This window comes from Heliangelus exortis, chromosome 5 (genome assembly GCF_036169615.1).
Source record: "Heliangelus exortis chromosome 5, bHelExo1.hap1, whole genome shotgun sequence".
Lineage (NCBI taxonomy): Eukaryota > Metazoa > Chordata > Aves > Apodiformes > Trochilidae > Heliangelus > Heliangelus exortis.
The window spans coordinates 37,813,531-37,835,789 of NC_092426.1; the positions used below are offsets into that span (position 1 = coordinate 37,813,531).

General features: G+C 40.8%; 1 protein-coding gene across 6 annotated transcripts; it reads right to left on the reverse strand.

Moving 5' to 3' along the window:
* Nucleotides 1-1,296: 1,296 nt before the first annotated feature.
* LOC139796541 (carbohydrate sulfotransferase 9-like) lies at nt 1,297-17,783 on the reverse strand. 6 transcript variants are annotated; one of them, XM_071744709.1, is made up of 6 exons: nt 16,381-16,587; nt 13,321-13,420; nt 12,872-12,973; nt 8,713-8,817; nt 5,898-6,045; nt 1,297-5,393 (listed from the first exon to the last, which is right to left on the reverse strand). In XM_071744709.1, the coding sequence occupies exons 5-6, from the start codon at nt 5,989-5,991 to the stop codon at nt 4,543-4,545; spliced, it is 945 nt and encodes a 314-aa protein (XP_071600810.1). In that variant the 5' UTR covers nt 5,992-6,045; nt 8,713-8,817; nt 12,872-12,973; nt 13,321-13,420; nt 16,381-16,587; the 3' UTR covers nt 1,297-4,542. The 6 variants fall into 6 exon arrangements, with proteins under 6 accessions (XP_071600810.1, XP_071600809.1, XP_071600813.1 ...); XM_071744708.1 differs by lacking the exon at nt 16,381-16,587 and adding an exon at nt 15,043-15,157; XM_071744712.1 differs by lacking the exons at nt 12,872-12,973; nt 16,381-16,587 and adding an exon at nt 17,705-17,783 and having other exon boundaries at nt 13,329-13,420.
* Nucleotides 17,784-22,259: the final 4,476 nt, after the last annotated feature.

The following is a 22,259-nucleotide window of genomic DNA, read 5'->3' on the forward strand; positions in this document are numbered from 1 at the left end:
GAACAAAAAAACCCTCTAATCACAGTCTACCTGTTAAGACACATCAAAAACTGTGAGAAATTAGTACTGCTTCTGGACAGAACTATCACTTCAAAGTGGAGGAAATGGCTGCTTCAAGGAACAGCTGGTGACATGGCCTCCACTGCTGACAAACACTGATCAGCTACCTGATCTGCAACACTTCCATGAAGAAAATATGATGTCAGGTTTGTAGATACCTATCCTAAAGGGGTGTGTGTGTGTGTGCATAACCATGAGAATGGGAAAATTCTCTTTTATCTCCTGTTAGATCCATCTCTAGGAAGGCTGTGAGCTTAACTCTGCAAGATACTGTTTCTCTTCCTTTCCCTGCTTAGCTCCATCTTTTCACCAGCATGGAAGACTCATGAGTTATTTGGAAATTCTTTCAATTCTTTGGCAGTCCAGTGAGACAGCTTTATATTAATGTACCAAAGCTGAGCCAAATGGCTTTGTGTTTATTGCTGCACGTGGCCTCTGTTGTGATTTGATGGAACAGTGCTGAATCTCTTCTTTAAACATGTTATTGAGCAGGATGAACAAATAGATAATAGTTAATATTATAATAATAATGAAAAACGTATAAATATATATAAAACCCAGTTTCAGTGGTGACCTGAGTGTCTGACAGCCAACTCAGGAAAAGAGTCCAGAGATATTCCCAACAACTGATGGAGTTGGATCCTGCAGAGCACTTGGGGAGATGAAGACAAAGAGCAGAAGCCTCTCTCCAGGACATTTAAGAGAAGGGCACAAGGAAGGAAGAAGGGATGGAGTTTTCCATCATCCTGGCTTTTATAGGGTATGGGAGGAAATGGGAGGGAATATTGATCCCCCCTGTTCTGCCCCCTGGAGCCTTTGGGGTGCTAAACAACACCATCTCTCTATGTCCTTGTACTGATTCCATAAGTTTATCCTGTGCCCTCTCAAACCAGGACACATTCCATAAGTGAACCAGCAGTGGAGTCCAGTGGAATGGACACCCAGGGAATAAACAAAGTGGAACATTTTCCACTCAGCTCTGGGCAACAAGCATTGCCTCTTCACTAAAAAATACAGCCAACTCAATTCAGGTTCCAAAGACCTTGCCATTTTCCCCTGCAGACTCATTTTTTCAGATCAGCCCAAACTTCTGTTGGGGTTTAACCCAGAAGGCAGCTAAAACAACACAGCCACTCTCTCACTCCTCTGCTAGTGGGATGGGGGAGAGAACTGGAAAAAAAAAAAAAGGAAAAAGGAAAAAAAAAAAAGAAAAAAAAAAAGGATAAAACTCATGGGTTGAGATAAAGATAGTTTAATAGGACAGAAAAGGAAGAATAAGATAATAACAACAATAACAATAACAGAATATACAAAACAAGTGATGCACAGTGGCACCCTCTGGCCAACTCCTCCCAGTTTAAATACTGAGCATGATGTCATATGGTATGGACCCTTTAGCCAATTTGGGTCAGCTCTCCTGGCTGTGCCCCCTCCCAGCTTCTTGCTGCAGGGCATTAGAAGATGAAAAGTCCCTGAATAGTGACAGCAGGAAATCAACCAACAGTGTGTTTTCAACATGGTTCTCATACTAATCCAAAGCACTGTACCAGCTACTAGGAAGAAAATTAACTGTATTGCAGCCCAAACCAGGACAACTTCCATGCCCACCTTCACAAGCTGTGAAAGCTTTTTACATCATATAATAAGTTGCCATTGTTTTCCTTATCTGGGAAATATGTTGAAGAGCTCTTGGGTAGTCCTGCACCACTGCACAGCAGCTCTTGGGTGGGGGGGTGTGCATTAGGAAGTATTTTGAAGAAATGGAAATGCAATAAATTGGGTTGGCTGATGATTTACATGTAATGTTCATTTTTTGTATTTTCCAACAGTTACAAACCCATTATTATCATTTTGCTAGCATTGGGAATGCACAACTTCCACAGTTCTTGTGTGACACTGCTTCCCAAAACCACTGTTACAGATGCACACATAAACACACATCCTCTGCAGGTTTTTTTGCTAAGGCTCACACCACCTGAACAGTATTACAGAAGCCAATGTTTCCAGGCAATGTGCTACTTACAGTTTCCTATGGGCAAATGTCAAATCTGAAAGTCCATTGAGAACAGTTACAGAGATGTTTTCTGCATCAGGAGGTGACCTTCTGCTACTGACTAGTGCTTGTGAGAAATTAATTAGCCATTCTTTCAGTGGTGAAAGAATGTGTGATCCTGTGTGAAGGAGGAAAAAAAAGAATTGAAAACTACTCATATCAAACAGCAAGGAACCAAGAGGGATGTTAACACTGGAGTGCTGACAGCTAAGACACATATGAAACTCTGTCAGTATCATTTCTTCAGAATTTTTCTAGGCTCACTGATGGTGCCAGAAAGTTAAACTATCTTTGCTGAAGCTTATAGCTCTGGGGTGATCTATCAATGTAGAAGCAAGTCATGAAAAAAAATCCCTCCTCCTCTGCATGATCTGGCAAAGAAAGGAGAAGCAGCATGTAGTTGGAGATGGCTCTGATTCAGGAGAGAGAAAAAAACTGCATCCCTTTGCATAGCCTTAACTTTGAGTAATTTCCTGCATTAAAAGGTAAAGAAAATCTTTGTGATCTATAGGGTTGCCAGGGTAGCATGAGCACTGCAGTGCTAGGGGACAGCAGGACTGTGGGGACACCAAATATGGTGGTGGTGAGGGTGAGATCCAGAACCATGAATCAGTCCCCATACAATCACAAGCTATTTTTATTTTAAAATTGTTTTGCTGTTCTTGCTTGGTCTTCTCACTTTAGATCTCTCCCTGTGCCAAAGCTGCCCCATTTACAGAACACTCATCCATGCAAGAGCTGCCAGATGTACTCAACAGTAGTCCTGACTTTGTGTACCATCTGCTGTCAAGAAGGGATGCAGAGAGCTGCTTCCTTTGTCTCCTTCTGTCACCATGGTCCCATCAGTGTCTCCAGCTGATGTCCATCCAAAAAATCTCTGCATCTTTCCTCTGGAGGGGACCACCCCTGCATCCCACTCCCTGCACTTGGAGCTCTCTTCACAACCCTCATGACTCAAATCCCATTGCATCCATTTTTCCCAGTCTTCTTTGCCCTCTTCCTTGGCCATGCTGCTGGCAGAAACTGCTCTAGAGCTTGGAAGCTGCAGTGGGATTAAGTTATTTTGTCCTGTCCTTTTCTGTGTAATGAGAAGCTGTGAGCCAATTCTGGATCCAAGAGTAGCCAGCCAGCTTTTGCACATTTGCAGATACAGTTGATAGAAACTAAGTACATTTGAGATGATTTCAAGTTACCTTCTGAGAGACTGATATCCCCTAAAGGTGGTGCTAATATTCCCAATTAGTTTCTAAAACTTCCTACAATTACTATGGTCACAAATTAATTTTCAAGATGACCAGGCAACAGACTAAAAAAAAAAACACAAGTCTTGTGCTCCCTGACCTAAAGTCAAAGCCACTAAGGAATATGAGTGGATAATGGTTTGAGTTGCTTCTCCCACGTGCTTCATTGCTCTCCTCACCATAATTCTACAATTTATTTACACTCAGTAGCCCATGAGGTGAGAAATCAGCAGGCAGAACATGTATAACCTGAGGTTACCCAGCTCCACATTAAGTGCCATGTCAGGTAAGTCCCAAGGGCTCCTGGGTTCCATCAGGCACAAATGGGAAAAGCCCAAACATTTTCCCCCCTGTGCTGACTGCCCAGTCTGCTGACTGGGTGCTTAAGTGCTTTTGAGGAACAGACAAGAGTCACCATTCCACTGAGATTTTAGATCCTGCAAAGTTTAGAAGGTACCTCTAACTACTTCTCTAAAAAAAAAAAAAAAGATCCATTTTTCACACCATCCCACTTAAATTAGACCTTAATGCTCACAAAGGTGGTGAAGAGTTTGGAAAGTCACCAGGAACACCAGTCTGTCTCATAAAAAGATTTTGAAGAGATAGAAGGGAAAGTCTGTCTGGATTGCTGCAAACTACACTGCTTGAGGGATGAGGCTAGTGGGCTGTGCTGAGGGGAATATAATCAGACATTTAATTCTGCATAATGCAGCTTCAATCATCTGAAGTTATTTTCTCCTTTCCTACAGGATTCATGATTGAGGCTCTTGTAGAAAAAGAGTACTTTAAAGTAGATTATCTATTGCTTTGTAGGTCTTTTGCTGATAAAAAAAATTTTAATCACTCGTATTTAAAAATTGTTTTCTAAAAATGCTAATTGGGAAAAACATTCTTAATCCTTCCCCCATCTATCACCAACAGTCCAAAATCTATCATCTATAAAATAGTCTTCATGAAGCAAACATGTGCCACTAATGATCAACAGGAAGACAATAATTTCATACAGGTAGAGTACAACAGATTATGGCAGGGATTTGTTCTAAGAATGCTTAGGCTGGCAAACCATGCCTCAAACACCAGTAAAATCTCAGCAGCAGCCAGTCAGTCATCAAACCCACCTATCAAGTGCCTGTGAAGACAAGTTCAGGCCATTTTGTACAAATGCAACTGTTCCTTGTTTAACCTACATTAGTCATTCAGGGAGAAATAATCCTCGTATTTCATTGTGTAGTTGAACAAGAAAAAATCCATTTGATACAATTTTTTGATCTTCTCAATTTGTTCAGAGTTCAGCTGTCTGAGATACTCCAAGGTGATGTCCCCATTGGTTCTTTTCTCTGCACCATACCTCTTCAAGCTGGGGTAGTGCAGGTTCTCTGGTGCTCCAATGACCCTCAGAACGTGTTCAGAATCCAACCCAAGAGTTTCATACTTCCCCAGAATATCATAGTGAATGTTGCAAGGATCACAGAGGAGAAACATGGGTTTCCAGTGAATATCAAGAGTATTTGGTGGCTTTGCAATAATGAAGCTGACAAACTCCTGGAAACTGACTTTTTCAGAAGAATTCTTGTTTTTCCTGAACATTGCCCTGATCTCATTAGCAACAGTGACACTGTAGAAAGGCTCAGAATGCAGAAGTTTGTCTCTGTAGGCTGAAACCAGGCGTTCCAAGGGGTGTCTGGTGAACATCACTTTGGTGTAATTGTTAAGAAATTCCTTTTGGATGGCAGGAGGGTAAGACACCAGCTTTTTGATCAGTGAGGTCTGGTGGATGTGGTCATGCTCTATTTCAGAAGCTTCTGCATTCAGATCTGCTTGGAGGAGGAAAATAGTTCTCTTCCAGTTGGAGCAGCCTACCTTGGGCACCTCACAGTAGATAAATCTATGCTTGTGCTCCACAAAGAGTTGGTTTCCCACGTGAGAATCCAATTTTGTTCTTAATTTCAGAAGGTTGTTCTTCAGGCAGAGAGAAGCCAGTGTGCTTTTGCGACCATTTTGGATTGCCAGCCAATCCTCAGTGGGATTAGGAAATGCACCTGCAGCTAAGGAAGAAATTGAAGCCATTAGTGTGAAATAGACTTACAGAAGTCTATTTGGTTTTTTGTTGTTGATAATGTTTTGGTTTTTGGGGTTTTTTTTTTGGGGGGGGGGGGTGCAGTCACAGTACTCTATCTCCCTGCATACAAAAACTAATGAACATACTAAAATCATTTTTTTGTGTACTGTCATCAGACTCCACTATAGCAAACATGCAATAAACCATCTTGTTTACTGAAAAGTTTGTTAAAATGACAACAAACGTTTGTTTGTGAGCAATAACACTTTAAGCAAGATGGATGCTTTAGCACTTCTAATGTCAGCAGGTTTTTTCTAGTGCTCTCCCTCTCATACATAGCTACCATAACTATCACAGTGACAGGATCTTGGATATTTTCATGGTATTTTTTTATCACTCCACAGTTACTTCCTAACACATTTGGGAAAGGTGTCCCTGGTTCTAGAAAACTTTAAGTCTTTCCATAGGTAAATGTTTTACTTACCTGTGAGGTTTTTTTGTCTCTTACAGAAAAACCCAAAAAGAAATATTCCAAAAACAAAATTTGGCAGAAGGAAAACTAACACTTTCTGGTTCATATTATTACCACGGGAAGGAGGATGATGGGATCTCTAAAGTGGAAATCTGCTTTTCTGTCAATAAGGAAAGACAAGACAAGTTAGATTTTGTATGACTGATATAACAAAGATAACATGGCATTTTGTTGCAGAATTTATGATGGCAGAAAGATCTTTCAAGCCCTACAAATACAGGGCTTGAATTCAATAAGTTAAAGTTACTAAGTAAAAATTCTCCTAAGTAAAAGACCCACCACAATTATGCTGTTAAACCAGACTAATAATAATATGACCATTTCAAAGCATAACAAAATTCCCCTCTTTCTCAGAACAATGAACTGTTTATGGGCAAATACTCCACCATTTAAAGGTGGTGTTCCTGCCAAGCACAATCTCTGTCCTTTCATGTTGTGTAACAATAACCTCATTTAGGATTACAGAGATGGTTTTTTTTTAATAACTTTACTAGTTGGAGTCTGGGAGAATAAAGTTTTCTGTAACCTGCAACAGGTCTATCTGCAAGCTTATGATGCATTTGGGATGGGATTCTTTGCCCTGGAGCCTTCCACTTTGTACAAATAAATCCATATTCACTGCAGGAGAAACTCTCCTACATTCCATCAGAGAGTCCTAACTACTGACAGTAGAGGAATTCTCCCATTCTCTTTCTCCCAAAGATGATGCTGCATTGTATATACATTTGGTGATGCTGATGCTGCAGCATAAAGAGCCCCCAGCATGGTTCACTATGGCAGGAATCATACAGAAGCAGCAGAAGAAACAACAGAAGAGGAGATGCTCCATGGTTACAGATAAAAGGGGAGGAGGCCAATGCAGTCCAACATTCAATGTATTCCCTCTCCTCTGCTCACTCATTCCATCCTCTATATGCACCTTTTCCCAGGCAACTCTCAGCAAGACAAGAGGGCACAAGAGGTCTCAAGTTGTGCCAGGGGAGGTTTAGGTTGGACATTAGAAAGAATTTCTTTACGGAGAGGGTGATCAGACACTGGAATGGGCTGCCCAGGGAAGGGGTGGATTCTCCATCCCTGGAGATATTTCAAAAGAGCCTGGATGTGGCACTCAGTGCCATGGGCTGGGAACTGCAGTGGGAGTGGATCAAGGGTTGGACTTGATGATCTCTGAGGTCCCTTCCAACCCAGCCCATTCTAGGATTCTATGATCAGAGAGAGCACTCTGAACTCTTCCCTGTGCAGCTTTACTGTGTAGACCCATTAGAAAGTCCTACATCAGTGTGCTTTTAATCACTTTTTATTTGAAGTAGCAAAATTAAGTGCAAAACTCTAACTACTGGCAAACACGACATCCTATTTCTGTCCCATAAAGTCTGTACCATCAAAAAAGTAAAACAACTTTTTTTTTTCCTCTTCTGTTCTTTACTTTTTCACCCTGAACCTGCTGGCAATAAAACCATAATTGTCTGCATTTCTTGAGGATGTAACTTCAATATTTTGTTTTGATTTGTTTTATAAAGTTACAAGTCCAGTCTGGAAGTTATTTGTGGTGGATACACATAAACCCCAGGTGCCACAATGGAAACAGGAGTCCTGTGTGTTCTGAGACAGCATCAGAGGTGGCACCAGTTAAATTGCTGAAAATGTACTTGTACACAAGGCTGCTTCCTTTCAGGGTTGATGGGTGATTTTTATATCACACATCTTTACCAGAATATCTTCCAACTCATACAGAAAAGAGCATCACTGATTATGAAATCTCTCCCAGTGTAGACATGACCTGAGAACTGGAGAGCAATGACTCTTCACTATCCCTGACCTGTAAATGTCATTATGAACAAATCTGCAGCCACATACATCAACAATTTTCTTCTGTTGACATTGAACTGTTGCAATATTCATTCAAATGAGCGTTGTATTTTTACACACAGTGGCATTTAGCCAATACTTTTGCATTTTCTTGGTTGCTTAAGGCCATTATAAAGGCTACAAGAAAAAAATCCAGGTTATCTTCAGTCTCTAATCTTTTTGTTCACTGCACATCCCATCAATCATCCCAACACTGTGCAATGTGTTGACTTCCATGGCATCAGAGGCTGTTTTCACAGCCAGCTCAAGTCAGTCAGTCAGTTTGTTGACCTCGTGAGGTCTAAAGTTGAGTGATCCCTTTCTATTCTTTTTCAGAAGTGGTTTGAAGACACATTTTTACACAATAAACAATATGCAATTAAAATAAAAATGACACTAAATAATTCTGTACAGGGACTCTTTGTTAGAATATGCTTAGGAGAAAGAGGGTGGGCTTCATTTACCTTAAATTCTGTCACTTCAGGGCAGTTATTGTTATCATACCTGATCCAGGAATCAGAAAATTAACTAGATTAATCTACCCTATTTAGATACTTGTATCATATATGTTTGCTAATTAAATTACTGGTACATAATATAAGGTCTGCCATTAGACACACTTCATGATGAAACATGTCAGTGAGTCAACAGAGGGAAATGGAAGAGATTTGCCTCCTGGAGGGGAGAAGGTGTTTATGAGTCAAACTCCTTTTCTAAGACATTTGCATATTTGTGGAAGCAAAAGAATCCTTATTTAACTCAGGAGAGTGGTCAGACCATAAGGAGAGACAGAAGGAGATGCAAAGTGACAGGTTATATCTGTCTGGACCCTTTAAATAATAAAGGGATGCAGACTGGCTGAAGGAGCTGAAATATTCCATCAATCAATGAGATCAAAATGATGACTTGGAGAAGTTACCTGAAGTCTGAAGGCTTCTTCTGAGGATGGTTTCTGGTGAGAGAGCCCAATACAGAGTTCTGTGTAATGCAAGGTCTCCAACAATGAAAATCACTTAAGAGCAATCTGAGGAACAGGAGGAAAGAAAATTCTGAGAGCCATTTTGTCAGAACAGGGACAAGTCACCCCTGAAAAAAGGGGGGGGGGAAACCCAAAATAAAAGCCACCTTTTTGATACATTCAGTGTCATTCAACTCTTTTCACTTAAGAATTTTTCAAATGCTTTTACTTGTGTTCTCTATTGAATCAGTACTTGTATTTGAATTTTAACTCATCCTACCTTGAATTAAGTGTGATTTAAGGTAACTACAAGGCATTCCTTAGTCAAGGTGTGGTGAGCCAATTAACACAGCAACTCCATAATTAATAGTCTAGTTCTGCTCTAACCAAGGGGCAGCAGACTGGGCTCCTACAAGAAAGGTGGAAAGACAGTACCATAGGACTCAAAAAAAGCAGAAATGTCTTCTAATGAAAAGTAACACAGGAAAAGAGTCACAGATTTAAATGTTTCTTTAAAACTAACATAACCCCAAAGAGATGAGAAAATAATAAGAAGTAAATGTAGGTAATTAAGCTGCTTTGTTCTTATTATACATTGTTATTGGAGGTTTCCTGGGTTTTTTTTGTTTGTTTGTTTGTTTTAATGAAAAAAAAATCTTCTAGATTATAGTCTTTTACTGTTGTTTTTTCCTTGTTCTCCAGATACCACCATTATAGATCAACAATATGTAGCTATGTCTTGATATTTTTAACTATGTGTGTCTTCCTGGATTCTGCAGATTTCATCAGAAATCATTTTATGACTCTTTCTTGGACACTACTGAACACTAAACCAGGCAGTGGGATGAATGATCCTCATAGAACCTTTTCTTGCAGAACCCTCTCAGAAGGATTTCTGTCAAGTGATGATATTTCTTGAGGCTTGTCAGTTATTTAGTGTTTAATTCCTTCAGTGTGTCCAGTTGATTTGGTGGTTTTCTAGCCAAAACACATCACAATATCAAGTAAAACCTTTTTATACAATTCTAAATCCACTGAATCACTGTTATTACCTTAATCAACCAAACCCAAATAAAAATAGTATGTCTGTTGTATGAGATCCATTCTCTAGAACATAATCCAAAGTTTTTATGTGACAGTAAACAGAGCAATTGCTCAATCCAAGAGTGGCAGCAAACAGGGAACAGATTCTTGAAGAGAGCAATGTCCACTCAAGATCAGAAAAAAGACCTGAAGCTCTCATAAAATGAGAAGTATTCTGTTGAGTTCCACCCTTCTTTGCACTACTCATAATTATACCATGTCCCTCTACTAATCCATGCTTAATTCTTTTTTCTTCCCAATAAACACACTCCTCTTAACAAAAGCAAAAACGTTACATCACGTCGTTCATATGTTTTTTCTCAAATTTTCTGACTATAAAATGCTTTCTCTATCCATCTGTTTCCTTCAAGAAATTTATGACAATTTTCTACTTTTAATTACTTTCAACATGCCCCTTTTCTAAATGCTACACTGAGTATGGAGGCATCCTACTTGCACATCCCCTGTATGCCAGGTTAAATCATTTGACTCAGAAGAGCTCTGTATCTCGATGAGATTTTACTTTTTCAGGGCTCTCACAAAACTGGCTATGCCTCTCAGCTATCAGATTTTTTTTTTTCTGTGAAACTGCTTTCTTTGTTCATTCATTTCAGGCTTGCTTTCCCTCTGTGATGCTAGACCTTCTGCAACCATCCCATGAGCCTGCTAGCAGCCTGGACTTTGTGCATGCCATATGTAGCTACACCACAACCACTCACACTTAGCCAAACACCAGCTTTCATTTTGGAATGAGTCCCTTTCCCCCTGACCAAAACAAGGAGTGATATGGAACCTCTAGTACTCTTTCAGTTAGGGACTATTTTGACAATGTTTTGATGATAAAGTCATGTAAGTACACACTCCATTCAAATTCTCCTTCTTGCCACACTTATACACTCCCAGCACAGGCAAGGAAGGAGTAGACTGGATTGCCTTTAGCATTATCACTGGTACATTGTTTCATCCTTGAACTGTAGAACAATAATTTATAATACAGCATTCCCTAATCCTTCTCCTGAAACTGCTGAACCAATGCAATTGAAAAATCTGCAGTTTTAAAAGGGGTCCTTTAAAAAAATCAGTCTGAAAAAAACAGTATTTTGATACTTTTAAAAGCAATTAGATGCCCTGGAACTGGAAATGTTGAAGAATAATTATAATATGTCTTTCTGTATGGCACCTATTACCCAAGTACAGAAATACACACTCAAGTGTGTGTGTATATATGTACATACACCTCTGAACCATATGCCTGTATACATATACACACACACATACGTGTAGTTCAGAAACACATTAATATCAGTTAGACTGGCATATTATTTGCTCCAGGTAAACTAACTAAGTATATTGATAAGGATTTAAACTCTTCTGCTGATAAACTTACAAAGGTTTTTCTCAAGCTGATTTTTTGCCAAGGCAGATCTTGGTCACAGCTGAGCATTCTGGGTGATCCTCGCACCCTAATTGATGATAAAGTGGGACTTGCCAGATTAAAAGAACAAAATTACAACAATACATATTTGTGCTCCTGATATATTTGAAGCCAGAAGTGAAAAAAAAAGGTACCATTAGGTAGCTCAGTGGAAGGTATGGAAAATCTCTGGAAACAGATAACATTCTCTGTTGCTAAGCCTCATTCTGCACTTAAACTCTGTTAATCCCTTCAAAAAGACAACTGCCAGTGCATATACTGATATGTACATAGTGAGGAGGGGATGACACATAGAAACTCCCCAGGAACAGCCAGAATAAAAAAAACAAAGGGGAAAATCAAGCAGCTTCAATCATGCTGCTCTAACAGGGTGAATTTTGCTCACCCAAATCTACAGCCCCCTAACTCCACTGCAGATGGACAGGAGGGAGGGAGAGCCCAGAAACTGCAGTCTCAGCAGGCAAGCTGGACTGCTCCATGAAGTGGAAAAGAATTAGTGGTTAAGGAACCAGCAGACTGCAGACAGCCAAGGGCTAGAAGAACCTCTTGATATGGGTCATTTTGCTATTAAGAGTCAGGTTCTGACATCACCTTGCAGCAGCAAGAGCTAAAAGGTTTTATGCAGGACACAAGCTCAATTGGGAGAGAAGTTAAGAGCTGGACAGAGGCTGCTGAGGAAGATGGTAACAGGAGTGTCCTATAGAACAGCAGACTCACAGCAGTGAGGTGGGGACAAAGTCACAATTTCTAACCCAAGAACAAGCTAAAGCTCTTGTTCCCTGCAGTGGAACATACCAGCATCTGGTCTTGGCAACTGCAGTGCTACCTTCTTCATTGCCATCATTAAACTGCTTGTTATTCTCATTACACTGCATCTTCAGGCCTGTATTTTAGCTTCTATTTCTCTGTTTCATCCCATGACATTTCCCTGTCTTGCCCTCCAATGTCTTTCTTTACCTCTCATTTCTCATTCAGTATTAAACTTTACCTTCTGATCACTCATATTGCTCACCCTTGCTACCATTAGCCCCTGCTAACAAACAAATGGCCTTCTGCTTTCTCTTCCCCTTTTCAGAAGAAGTTTCTGAAGCACCTACAGAGCTATTACATTTTTCACCTAAAATCACTCCTTAAAAATCCCCCTTTTCAGGGATGCCAGCAGCAGTTAGGCTGCCAGTGTGCTAAAACTGCTACCAACCAGCACACAAAAGAGCAAGGGAAAGGAAGAGCCAATCTGGGGGTGAAAAGAACCAAAGTGAGGAGATAAAAAAAGAGTACATGGGAAAAAGCAGCAGAGTCTGAAAGAAAAAAAAAAAAACCAAAAAAAAAACCAGAGAGGCGGGGAGCAACAACCTGAGGAAAAGTGGCAGAGCTGGGGCCATGGGAAAGAGAAAGGTTGTGTAGGCTGCTGAAACAATGGTGTGGGAAAGGGAGGTGGAGAATGGGAGTGTCATTCGGTGAAGTAAAGACTGAGACTGAGAAGAAGAGGTTCAATTAAATGAGTACAGAAAGGAATACGCAAAACTATCCAATACATTACCACAGATATTTAAAGAGGAAAGCGACTAAACGTGCTGCAGTCACTGGAGCACTGGAACTCACCCCTTACTATGTGACCAACCATGTCTCTGCTTTTCCTCCTGTAGCTGTAGCCAAACAGGCCATGGGCTTGTGATTTTCTAAGTATCCTGTCTCTAAGTATTCCTGTCAGGGAGCAGAGAGGGACAGAAAAGAGAGCTGGGAGCCAAGGGCAATAATTACATGCCAGGGGCCTCACCAGCCAGGATCCACCACCAGCTGTGGAGGGTGAAGGCCTGGAGATGGTGGCCTGGCTAAGAGGGCAGATCCTCAGGCAGAGCCTCGGGGACATCGTCTGGCAGATGGGCCTGGCTGGGCTGTCCTGGGGGGAGAAGGACACCAGGAGGCTGACATGAGGTCCTGTGCTGTGGGCGAGGAGGGGGAAGCCCCAGGGGAGTGGTCAGGGATGGCTGGTGCCCTGTTAGTGCCTTCAGGGCCTGAAGGCCATGCCCTCTGGTAATGGGCTGAGGGGCCTTCTTACCTAAACACTGAATGTGTCAACAGGCTGCTGCAAGAACACTCACAGGAGAACAACGTTCACCAGCATGAGGATGTAGGGATGAGACTCTGAAGCTTGGAAACAAGGAAGAAAGGGAGCAAAGAAAAGTTTAGAACACCATTGTTGCTATATTGATAACTAGGTGTGTCTGGCTTTTCATGCGTCTTACAGTTCCCTCATATGTTTATCTTCTCAGTTACTGGTGCTAATAGCAATGTTCTTGCCATTCTTGCCACTCTGTGCACCTTCTTTCAACCCTGCATCCTTCATCTCCTTGTGTAAGCCTGATTCATTCATTCCTGCCATTGCTCACCAAACAGCACAGCCAGAACTGTCTGTAACAGCCCTGCTTGCTTGGTACACAGCCCCCAGGCAACCTCTTGGCTGCTGTTCACCTTGTTATATCCTTTTCATATTCCCTCCACTAGTACCCCCCTGCCAAAACTGATGACAGCCATGATCTCTCCTTCTCTTTTTACACTCCAGTGCCTGCAAAATCATAGAATCATAGAAAGGTTTGGGTTGGAAGGGACTTTAAAAGATCATCCAGTTCCAATCCCCCTGCATGGGCAGGGACACCTCCCACCAGAGCAGGCTGCTCAAAGCCCCATCCAACACTTCCAGGAAGGGGATATTCAAAGCTTCCTTGGGTGAGCTGTTCCAGTGTCTCACCACCCTCACAGTAAAGAATTTCTTCCTGATGTCTAACCTAAATGTACCCTCTTCTGCTTTGGAAATGTCACTTTATGTCCTGTCACTACATGCCCTTGCAAAAAGTTCCTCTCTGGCTTTCCTGTAGGCCCTCTTCGGGTATTGGAAGTCTCCTGTATTTGAAGTAGAGAGCTTTAAAGTCCCTTCAAACCCAAACCATTCTATGGTTCTATGAATCAGTTACATATAGGAATACCCAAAAGACCCACAAATCTGTTTTCCAGAGCCTGTTCAAGTACCCAGAAAATGGAGAATGGACAGAAAATGGAGGATGGACAATGAGAGTCTCTGAAAAGGTGGGTGCCCCCATAACATGGGGGGGGTTTGTGGCAGGCAAAGAACCCAGACTCTCTTCCTAAAACCTCTTGTCTGACATACTGCACACCTTTCCTCTTGTGCTGCAGGTAGTGAGGATCCTACTGCATAGCCATGGAACATTTCAAGAGCATATCCATCCTGTGAACTGCGTGTGTCAAGTTGTGTGGAATACCTTGTTTCTTTTTAAAAAAAGTGCTGCAAAACTACCAAAAAAAAAAAAAAAAAAAAAAAAAAGTACGTGTGTCATCATAACAACGTGCACAAAAATCATTGTCAGTGGTGAATCACTTAGCTCCCTTGACTGATCTTATGATACCAACTCTAGCAGAATAACCAGCAGTGGCAGCCTGTTGGTATTTCTGAACCAACCCAGCATCAACCAGGGTGAGACTCAAGCATAGGAGATGCCATTTCTACCACTGGAGCAGAACAGTCCTGAACACAGCTTCTCCCTGCCTCCCCAGCTCCCCCCATCACCATGACCTCTCTTCCACTCCCTCTGCCCTCAGTTCCACCTCTTTGCACCCCAGCAGCTCTCCAGCACTGAGCTCCCCTCCTCCTGGATATATGAACCCTTGTGCCAATGCCCCTAACCCCAGGTTTGACCCCTTTTCTTCTCCAGTCCCTGCTTCCACACAGGCAGAATTTCAACCCAGCAAATCCTCACCTCCAAAAGCCATCCTTGCATCGGCTCGCCGAGCAAATCCTGCTTTCCAGCTTCCCAAGTGCCCCATCGGATCTCACCCCGGTTCTGCTCTTCCCCCTGCACCAGCCAGGTCTTTTCTGCCTCCCTCCCACTGCCTGGCTCCTCCCTCAGTCTCCTCACTCAGACCCCCGCACCGAACACACTTCCGAGCCCAGCTCAGCACAGCTCTCTCTGCTTCTCCTTCCAAGCCTCCCACACAGCCCCGCAGCTTCTCGCTCTCAGCTCAATACTGAGCTAGTCCCAGACTCTGCATTTCAGCTCCTCTAGCTATTTTAGTGTCTCCCAAACTATACTGACACATTTTCCTTTCCTTCCCACATCGATTTTCACACTACTCATCAAGGAACTATTTCTTCCCGCAGATTTTGTTCTTTGGGCTTATTTTGCCAGTGATCCCCAGCACTTCCCCCCCCCCCAGAAAAATTGCTCATCCTTGCCATGTTATTTAAAATGGGGTGGTTTACTCCATCGTGCTACTTCAGTCCAGGAAAGGTTTCCCTGAGAAGGTACAAGAGGAATCCCTTTAACCTCATTTCTCAAATGCCTTTTCCAAAATGCAAAGGACCTGAACTTCTTAGAAGAAAGGTCACCAGAACCACTTAAGATGAGAAAAAAGAGCAGAGTTTCCAAAACACCCTGTATAAAAACAGTTTTGCTCAAAGGCTTTTAAAAATTATCCCGAGGCAGATACCTAGCATGGAAAATTTCAGCTTAAACAATATAAATTTGATTAAACCTCATGCAGCTGCAAACTGTATTGAAATGAGAAGAGTGAAGATGAATATTACCCTTTGCAAAGTCAGAAAGTGAACGAAAGCCTCTGTCTCTTTTTTTTCAGGCACCAGAATTCTTGTAGCATCAACTTTTAGCTGTATGTTAAACTGTGTTGTTCTTAACTGAGGAGAGCTGTAGTAAAGAAAAACTGTGTGCCAAAATAAACTCCTCTGTGGATTCACTTCATCATGGTGTGATTTCAAAACCTCAATAATGTCTCAGTTTATTTCTGGAGACATTTGATGACAATTTCTAAATATACACATGAAAAAACAACAGCTTTGTGACAAAGAAATCTCTGGAGACTTGACTATGCTATGAAAATCATGGTAACATCAAAAGCTACTGACAATCCAATTTTACTCACCAATCAGACAACCTCAGTGGAAATTTTCCATCCCTCTGAGTAATAGTAAATAGAAAATAAAGATTTGGAAATAGAAAGATCATTCCAAAGAGACACATTATCTTGACTGAATGCCTCAGACTGCAAAGGAATTAGGAGAGAGGCTTTTGTCTTCTTACCTGGATTTTAAGGCTGGGAAAAGTGTTTCTGCATCCACATAGGTATTTTCCCAGGAAAGTATCTGAAGCATTCTATATATACAGTATTTCCTTTAATTTTGATTAAATGCCCAGCTAAAAGATGCCAGTGTTTCCCTGTGAATTATTAGGTGAGCATCTCCTCGACCTGTGTGAAGTTGCACAGCAGAAGGAAATGTGCTGTGTCTGTCTCTGGGTGTAATGAGGAGCATTTAACCACTCCCTGTGTACAGTCTACAGCAACTACCAGAGCCTGCCAAGTGCTTCAGGAGCAGCCTGCCAAGAGGCTGCCTGCTAAGAAGCCAAGAAGGAGGATGGTTGGGAATATAAGGCTAAAGGTAATTTGGCTGAGAGTAGGTGTGATGTGATAATGTATCTTATTTTTAGGTGAGGAACAAGAGGAAAGATCGATTCAAGCCCAATGGTTGCTATCCAAGAAGATTCCAATAAACCCTGGGAACTGGAAGGTAAGTTCTCATGGGAAACATGGCTAAAGCAGAAGGAATTCAGTAGAGTTGGCAGTTCCCTAAAGAAATGATGTTTAGGGTACAAACACAAACAATCCCACACTGTAGGAGGATAGGAAGTATAATCAGAGATCAATCTGGCTAAGCAACACAGTCTTCAATGACCTGAAACACAAGAAGGAAAAGTACACGAAGTTGAAACCAGGTCAAGCTCCTAAGGACAAGTATAAAGGAATAGTACAGGATACTGAAACCAAGACAGAAAGGATAAAGCACAAGTATAACCACAAAAAAGCAACGGGCATAAGAGATGGCAAGAAAACAAATCTGTAAGGAAAATAAAACTTCACGATAGATCACTTGCAGAAGGTTGCAGTATGTTTCCCATCACTCTTCATAAAAGGGTGATCTGTAATTACATGACTAAACTCAGTAAGAAAGAATCCATCTGAAATAGGAAAAGTAAAGGTCTCGGATTAATTTGGAAATACTGCAGTTCACCTCATCCTCAAATGTGCCTTTAGAGCTGGTCTCCAGAAGAGCTCTCTATTAGTTCTTGACTGCACTAATTATGCCTTGACTGTGATGGGAACCTACACCCCTGTAGAGATACAGATTGCTATACAATAGGCAGCTAAATTTACATTAAATGAGTCCCGTGCATAGTGACAGCTGAGCCTGAGGAAATAAATGCACATGAGGATCCCTTGAGAACAGAGTGTCAGAAGTTATGTGAGAAATGTGTGAAAAGGTCAATACAGTGCTCATCTAAGAAATAAGGAAGAGGGATCTTTATATTTTTTTATGTAAAAAGAGAGCCAGGAAATGTAATTCAATACCTCAGGACCAATCTTGTGGAAATCTTTTTCCATTAGCTGTCCCCTAACTCTCTTGCAGCTCACTGATGATAAAAAGGTTGTTCAACTCTAACAAATATGTAAACAGAAAATGGGCTTATCTTACACATAGCATCCTGGTCATGAGCAGGAAGGGTATTTTATGAGGTAAGCTGGAGCTTCTGAACATGACTCATTACCTGCTGACAGTAATAGCAAGTAGATCACACAAAAAAGCTGTAGGTCTGATTCAGGACACAGTAGCTACCTCGAGTTCTGCATCAGCAGCTTGGTCTAAACTGTCTTTCAGCTCCTTTCACACCCTCATTTGTACCTCAAAACTAGGACTTTGCAGTCTGCAATACAGTTTGGTGTTTAGTTAGGGAGATGCAAATCAGACTGCATCACCAGACCACACTGACAGCCTAAAGATGAATGGCACTGGTACTCACCTTGCCAAAGAGAAGGGCAACACCCTAAGAACCAAGTCCACAGCACAAACCTGATGTGTTTAATACTTGTAAAGCCTAAAAGTGGTATGGTTTCTACTAAAAAATCCAAAAGTGCAAGAGGTTTTAGTGCTAAAGTTTCTGATTTTATGCTTTCTGCAGGAATAGCACTATGTCAGCTACTGTCCACTTAAACAGAAAGGAAGAAAAGCCCCAGAAATTCACTGGAAATTGCTCCCTAATACATTTGTTTGTTGTCTATGACTTACTCATCTTCTGATGGATGATGGACAGTTATCAACTGTTTTGGTAAATCACAATTTCATAAGCTTTTAAGACTGAGTAATTTCCATGTAATCTTTGTATTGCATCTTGTCAGGCAGAGCAACACCTCATCAGCTACAACCACAAGCACATCAGTTACACACATCTATGCATGGTAAACATGGAAAGGGTGAGTGACAGGAGGATGGAGCCAGGATCTTCTCAGGGATGTCCAATGATAGGACAAGGGGTAATGGGTGCAAGCTGGAGCACAGGAGGTTCTGCATAAATATAAGAAAAAGCTTTTTCATTGTCAGGGTGACAGAACACTGGAACAGGCTGCCCAGGGAGGTTGTGGAGACATTCAAAGCCCACCTGAATGCATTCCTGTGTGACCTACACTGGGTGAGCCTGCTCTGGCAGGGGGGTTGGGATAGGTAAGTTAAGCTACCAACCAAAAGAACCTTTACAGAAGTATGACTTACAGGCAAAAGTCACCAGTTTTGACTGGTATTAAGACAGCAATACCTAGAGAAGACTCAGAAGACCACTGTTCTCATCTAAATGTGTAACCAAAAGAAAATTCCCACAGAAGAGGCCTGAATTACAAAGCAGTGCTGCTGATAAAACAAACTGATCTTGATGGAGTGTGCTCGTGATTGGAGAACCTGAGCAGAAGCCTCCAACACAGCAGGATAAGAGACTTTGGTAAATAAGGGTATTTTGCTTCCTGTATCTTATGCTCACATGTTTACTAAAAGCATGGGGAAATATATTTATAGTACAGAAAAGGCATAAGCAGATCACAAAAAAAGGTGTTTTAACATGCTTACATTTGCAGATGTGAGAGAGATCATCAAATGCTGGTATTATTACAGAACATGATACAAACTGAAAAAAATCTTTTCGTCTCAGTCTTTAAAAAACTTAGCTGCTCAGGAAGAGCTTTTTTAGTTACTTTTTAAAAAAATTCTCTTCTATTTACACCTGTGTTGAGACAAGGAGAATGTAAAGCAAAGGATAAAAATGCCCAATTGTTTTCTATCGTGGTGTCCTGTATTTCACTGTACCACAGTTCCAGCAAAGCTGAAATGTCCTGCTTGCCATACACACAATCCCTGAAGAATTTAGTTGAAAATTTCCATCTCTTAAAAGACTTAACTTATTTAGAGAGATATAAAGCATTCAAAGATGGGTGTTTTTTCATTAATTTCTACTGCTGTTCCTGGAGAAACATTGGTACCTTCCTGGTTCCCATCACAGAGGTATGAGAGCTTGTTAGCAAAGTGAAGGAGAGCTTTAGTATGGGAAAGACATTCCTAGATCTAATGGGGCAAGAGACTTTTGTTATGTCCAGAAAAACTTACATCTGATTTAGTGACTGCCTGAAACTATATACATGAGTTTGGGTTAAAACACACTTTTCAGAAAAGCACCCAACCTTGATTAAAGTGTTCCTAATGATAAAGAATCCATCTTCAGTTCTTCTATCTTAACTCACCACTGCTTGTATCTTTCCTAATAAAAACTTTGACCTTTTTCCACACAGAATTTGCCCAAACTCAGTCACCAAGACCAGAATATTTTTAAACATTCTCCAGCCAGACTGAATGAGCTTCTGCCATCAAGAATTGTCTGCAAAGTACAAACAGAAGTTCTGGAGCTGGTGCCAGGAAAGAGCACATATCAGTAACACAGAGAAATATTCAGCTTCATTAAATGGGTGTTTGAAATGTAGTATTTTCCCAAAATGTAACACACAGGAGCCTAAAGGGTTGGCTTCATGCTCTCCTGTTGTATGGTGGCTTGTAGCAGGCATTAGTTTATCCTTTACCTCCAAAAATAGTGATCTAGAACAAAATACATTGATCTGGCCTTGGAAATAACAAATAATTTTTAGTTTCAGTTGCAAAAAGTAAATATCAAACTTGCACACTTTCAATCTGAGCAACTAAATTTGGGAAAGATCATAAGTATAAAACCTCCTACAATGGAAAAAAGTTGTCCAGCTTTTAAATTTAGGAGTATGTGTATACTTTATACATGGACAAACATTAACATCTTTACTCACATGGTTGTTCAGAAACATAATAATATCAGTTACATGCAAACTGCTGTATTATTTGTCCCAAGAAAACTAATAAAAATGGTGATACACATTTAACCCTAATGGAGATAAATTTGTAAGTGCAGGTATGTCTCAAACAAACATTTAGCAGGGAGAAATCTTGTTCACAGTCAAACGGGGTGATCTCCAGCACTTGATATGGGGATAAGATTTTAAAATTACAATAATATGCATTATATGCTACTGAGATGTTTGAGTGCTGAGGCAAATAGTTGAACTGGGGGGTTAGCTAATAAAAGACCAGCAAGACCTCTGGAAGCAGGTAACAGGATTAGAGTTTGGGCTTCATTCTCTGCATAAAGTCTCTTAACCTCTAGAAGGTTGATTTGCCACCCAGCTGTTCCATAACTCAAACCTTTTAAAATTTTATTATTTAAAAAAAGAATGCAAAAGAAAGTGCATTTGGGTGTATAATCACATTCTCTCAATAGTTAAAAACAAAACAAAACAAAAAACAAGAAAACAACCCCCCCCCCCCAAAAAAAAAAAAACAAACAAAAAAAAAAAAAAAAACAAAAAAAAAACCAAAACCCAAAAACCACCAAAAAAACAACCTCCCCCACAAACTGATGATGCTCTGATGAGGGTTTGAAGAGGTATTTTTCTCTCCTGACAGGGAAAAGGAGGGAAAATAACATACACTTGTTACACATAAAAAAAGCACTCTTCACTAGAAAACATAAAAACAACAGCAAATCTGTAGAGAAACCTCCACAATCCCACAGTCAATGTGGCTCAAAAAATTAAAACTCATTATTAGGTGATTGCCCTTTACATATCAGTTATTAGCACTGCCTCTTCTCAGGCCTTTATAAATGCAGTGTTAGGCTGCTGTGAGCACTAATTCAGGTGTGTGATGTCCCACACATCAACTACTTGCCTTTTGTCTTTACTGTATTCATCAGAAATTCAGCTCTCAGCTGTGAGGTTTTCAAACTGATACTTCTAAGAAAGTTCCTCTGAAGTCCAGGCACAGCAGTTCACTAAAGTAGATCGTTTCTTTTATCAAAGATATCAGATCTGTACAGTGTGAGCTACCTCTGGAAAAATGTATGCTCCATTTTCTTGTCCTGCCTCAATTACTTCTTTTAAGATCTGTTCTAAAGCTCTGCACATTGTTGATTCAGACTAATGGCCTGGATCAGCTTTACTGCCACTCCTGGTCCTTCTTTAAGACACATACAGTATCTGCTAGAAGAGTAATTGATATTCCTGTAAAACACATGAGCTGAAGCCATCCAGAGCTGCAGTGGATTTAGCATGGCCCATTCCCCATGTGCACTGAAAGAATTTATCAGCTGGGATCTGAGTATTTAACAATTATGCTAATAAGCAAGTTGCTGTTTTTCAAAGGTTTCTTCAGTCAAAGTAAAATCATTTTCCAAAAGCCTTGACAGTATTACGGCTGTTAAAAGAAAATTCATTATATTCTTTTATTCATTATAACTTTATTTCAGTGTGGGCAAAATGCCTGCATCCCCCAGACTGGCACTCAAACACTTGAAGTGTTTTGGCTGGCTTGGGAAGGAAAAAAAGAATGCATTCTTTCTTCTCACTTGAACTATTTAGTCTAATCATGAAGACTTGAATTTCTGATTTTCTGCTTTATTGATCTTCAAAACAGTTTGATGTGTTGGCTAACTCAGCAATTAATTCTGTTTGGGATAAAATCCCTGTACCTGAAATTCTGCTATTCCCAGTGTACACACACTAAAGG

Coding starts and splice junctions, on each gene's coding strand:
- LOC139796541 (XM_071744712.1), bottom strand. CDS start 5,991: ATGAACCAGAAAGTGTTAGTTTTCCTTCTGCCAAATTTTGTTTTTGGA. Junction 5,394..5,897: donor GAGACAAAAAAACCTCACAG/GTAAGTAAAACA, acceptor CCTTAGCTGCAG/GTGCATTTCCTAATCCCACT.